This window comes from Acanthisitta chloris, unplaced genomic scaffold (genome assembly GCF_000695815.1).
Source record: "Acanthisitta chloris isolate BGI_N310 unplaced genomic scaffold, ASM69581v1 scaffold35292, whole genome shotgun sequence".
Taxonomy (NCBI): Eukaryota; Metazoa; Chordata; class Aves; order Passeriformes; family Acanthisittidae; genus Acanthisitta; species Acanthisitta chloris.
In genome coordinates, this window is record NW_008662767.1 from 1 (window position 1) to 3,539 (window position 3,539).

Below are 3,539 nucleotides of genomic sequence, written 5' to 3' on the forward strand. Positions count from 1 at the left end.
TCCTAGCCCACTCCAGTGCCTCCCAGTATATTGTACTATCCCTCCCAGTGCCTCCCAGCTTACCCCAGTGACCCCCAGTATGTTCTACTATCCCTCCCAGCCCACCCCAGTGCCCCCCAGTATGCTCTACTATCCCTCCCAGTGCCTCCTACTGCCTTCCAGTGCTGCCCAGTTTGTCCCCCAGAGCTTCTCAGCGCACCTAAATGCTTCACTCTGAGTCCTACTGCCTCCTCCCAGTGCATCCCACTGCCTCTCAGCCCAACCCAGTACATCCTACTGCTCCCAGTGCCTGGTCCCTGCTCCGTGGCTATCACCACACTGCCCGGGGGTGCCAGGGCAGCTCCTGCCATCCTCCCCAGCCCTCTGTGTCCCCTTCAGGCCGATGACTTCGTGCGGGCGAACGCGTGCAGCAAGCTGACGGTGATCGCGGAGCAGATCCGCCACCTGCAGGAGCAGGCGCGGAAGGTGAGTGCGCTGTGTCCTGCACGGGGCTCCCTGTCCTGCCTGCCCTGGCTGCCAGGACACTCCTGGGGCCTGGAGTGGGTCTGGGGTCTGGCTGAGAGCCGTGGGCAGGAGCTGAGCAGGGATGAGTCAGTAGGTTTGATGTCTGGTGGTAGTGTTGGTTTCAGTGCTTTCCCCAAGTTCTGGGCACATCAGGGAGGACTTTGGATAAAGTGGAAGAGTAAGGATGGGTGGTCCAAAGCACTCTGGTGTCAGGAAGGACCAAGGAATGACTGTTTTGGGATAGGTGACTCTCCAAAGCATTCGGGTGTCAGGAACCTCTGGGGGATCATGGAATTTTAGGGGTTGGAATGGAGCTTAGACATCATCCAGCCCCAAACCCCCTGCCCTGGGCAGGGACACCTCCCACCAGAGCAGGTTGCTCAAGGTCTCACCCAGTCTGGCAGAGGCATGACTCTGTTTTGGGACAGATGACTCTCCAAAGCACTCAGGTGTCAGGAAGGACTGGAACATTATAGAGTCATAGAATTTTAGGGGTTGGAATGGACCTTACAGATCATTTAGTCCCAACCCCCTGCCCTGGACAGGGACACCTCCCCACTAGACCAGGTTGCTCAAGGCCTCATCCAGCCTGGCAGAGGGATGAGTCTCTTTTGGTACAGGTGATTCTCCAAAACACTTGGGGGTCAGGAAGGACTAGGGTATAACTCTCTTTTGGGACAGGTGACTCTCTAAAGCACTCAGGTGTCAGGAAGGACTGGGGGATGACTGGTTTGGCTCCCAGGGGTGGGGTGACAATGTGGCCCTGGCTGGGTCTGAGCCCCTGGGAGAGATGAGCTCTTGCCCCATGACAGGCTCAGCTCTTCCCTTGATCCCAACTCATTTGCTGGACTGCATGGCCCCAGCAGAACCCAGCAGGGCTCAGCTGTGCTCTGCAATTCAGCCTTCACCCTTAGGGGTGAAATCTGGAGCCAGAGTGGGAAAGGTTCTGCCAGTCACTGCAACTGGCCAACTGCCACTGAGGCCATTACGTCATGTAATCATTAACTGGTGGAGCTGGGGCCCTGGAGCAGGCAGCTGGTGGAGCTGGGGAGATGAATTCGCCTTTGTTTGCTGTCCCTTCCCTTGGGGACTGCAGCAGGAAGCCCCCAGGGTCTGGCAGCTCTCTGTGGAAATGAGGAACAAGCCCAGCACGTGGTGGGGTCAGGCACAGAGGTGAACCTGGGGTGAGGTGCAGAGGTCCTTGATGCTTGGAGGTATCTCCACCTCTGTGGAGAGGTGCTCCAAGGTCCAGCTGACAGGGAAAACTTGGGAAAAAACCTCTCTCTTTGGAAAGCATTTCCTTCCCAGGGCAAGTAAAGTTGTGTAAAGTAAGACCTGTGACAGAGAGGACAAGGCCGCTTGAGCCATGTGTCAAGTGACGTGTCTTGGGCTCTTGCTGAGAGGCAATAGCACATTGTCATTTTATTTCAAGTGTAGACATTGTAAATTTGTGTTTTCTAGGTCTTGGATGAAGCTAACAGAGATGCTGATCTGAATCATGTGGCCTGCAACCTTGTGAAGAAGCCAGGAAACATTTACTACATGTACAGGAGGGAGAGTGGGCAGCGATACTTCTCCATGCTGTCTCCTAAGGTGGGTGTGGAAGCAGGGAGGGAAGAAAAGTCACATTTCTGGTGCTTGGAAACATGTGGATCTCAGACAAAAGCACCAGCTTGATGAGGACATTTGTTGGCCCCTGCTCAGCTGGTGTTTGCCCTTGGTCTGGGTTAGTCTGATGGGACCAGAGTCATCTTATGCAATTCTCTTGGCCCTTGGTGGGTGATGGCAAGAAGCCCTTTGGGTCCTGGACCTGAATTCTGCCCTTCAGTCCCTGCAGTTCTTTCTCTAGAAGTAAAGAACTGCCAATATGCCCTGAACCTTCCCTGGCAGGATGGTCTCAGGTGCTTCAGCCCAGGGAATGAGTTCACCTGCAGCCTGGGGGGTGGTCTTGGAGGTCTCCTCCTTCTTAAATGCAGAGTGAAGGCTTCAATGCAAAGCATGGAGTGTGTAAGCTCTGAGCAGGATCAGGGAGATCTCATGTCCCCAAGTCTCCCTGTGGCATCAGCACTGGGGCTTGACCTGATCTTGGACTTGGGGTAGCTGAGCCTGTTTTTGGAGTTGGAAGTTGGATGGTTTCATGTCTGGGGCAGCTTTGAAGGTGGTGGGGCTGAAGACACAGCACAGCCCCCAAGGGAAACTGAGGACTGATGGAATCTCTCCTCTCTCCTCCAGGAATGGGGAACAGCTCCCCACGAGTTTCTTGGTGCCTATAAGCTGCAGCACGACATGTCCTGGACTCCCTTTGAGGACATTGAGAGACGAGATGCTGAAATAGCCATCCTGGAGAAGCTGCTGAGTCGACAGGCAGCACTACCTCCCTGCACAGAGCCCAACTTCCAGGGCCTGACCAAGTCCCAGGAGTGACTCCTGTCCCTGGGTGAGGGGACACAGTGCCTGTGTGCTGCTAAGGGCAGGGCAAGGAAAGAGACCAAGAGACAAAAGTGCTGATGTCAGTACTTGCTCTGTGCTTTAAGGAGACTAATTCTACTGGATTTTCTAGTAATTGAGTAATTTATTTTGCTGGCTGTAGCAAGAGGCAGGTGGAGTGAGTTCCAAGAGGCAAAAAGCAGAAATGCTTGGGGCAGGTGTGATAGTGCTCTAAAATAGTTTGTCCTACCTGCTTGGCTCTGGTGTACCACTGAGAACCTGCAGCAGGTAATGATCTCCTCGTTAAAATGCCTCTGGGGCTTGGAAAGAGTAGTCAAAACCCTGTGCAAGGGTCTGTTCTGACCAGAGTGTCTGTCCCAGCTGGTCCTGGACTCCTGAGTCAGGAACATGGGGTGACCTGGAGCTCTCTTGTTTGGGAAGAGCATCCTCAAAAGTGCTGTGAAGGCTTCAGATGCTCTCCATAGGCCTTGGGATTTTGCTCATGAGCTGCAAGGTAGAGACAGGACATTGGATACCTTTGTGCCAGAGCAGTGGGGAAAATGAAATAAATCAGTCTTGATCTGAGCCTCTGAGCAAGGCCCTGTGTT

General features: G+C 54.1%; 1 protein-coding gene across 1 annotated transcript; it reads left to right on the forward strand.

Moving 5' to 3' along the window:
• Positions 1 to 378: 378 nt before the first annotated feature.
• On the forward strand, positions 379 to 2,928 carry LOC103798464 (chromosome unknown open reading frame, human C1orf50; the record flags this gene model as incomplete). The annotated part of the gene is made up of 3 exons (XM_009070726.1): positions 379 to 465; positions 1,966 to 2,097; positions 2,737 to 2,928. Coding segments are annotated over 3 exons (411 nt in total), but the record flags the coding sequence as incomplete, so codon positions are not given.
• Between the last annotated feature and the right edge of the window lie 611 nt (positions 2,929 to 3,539).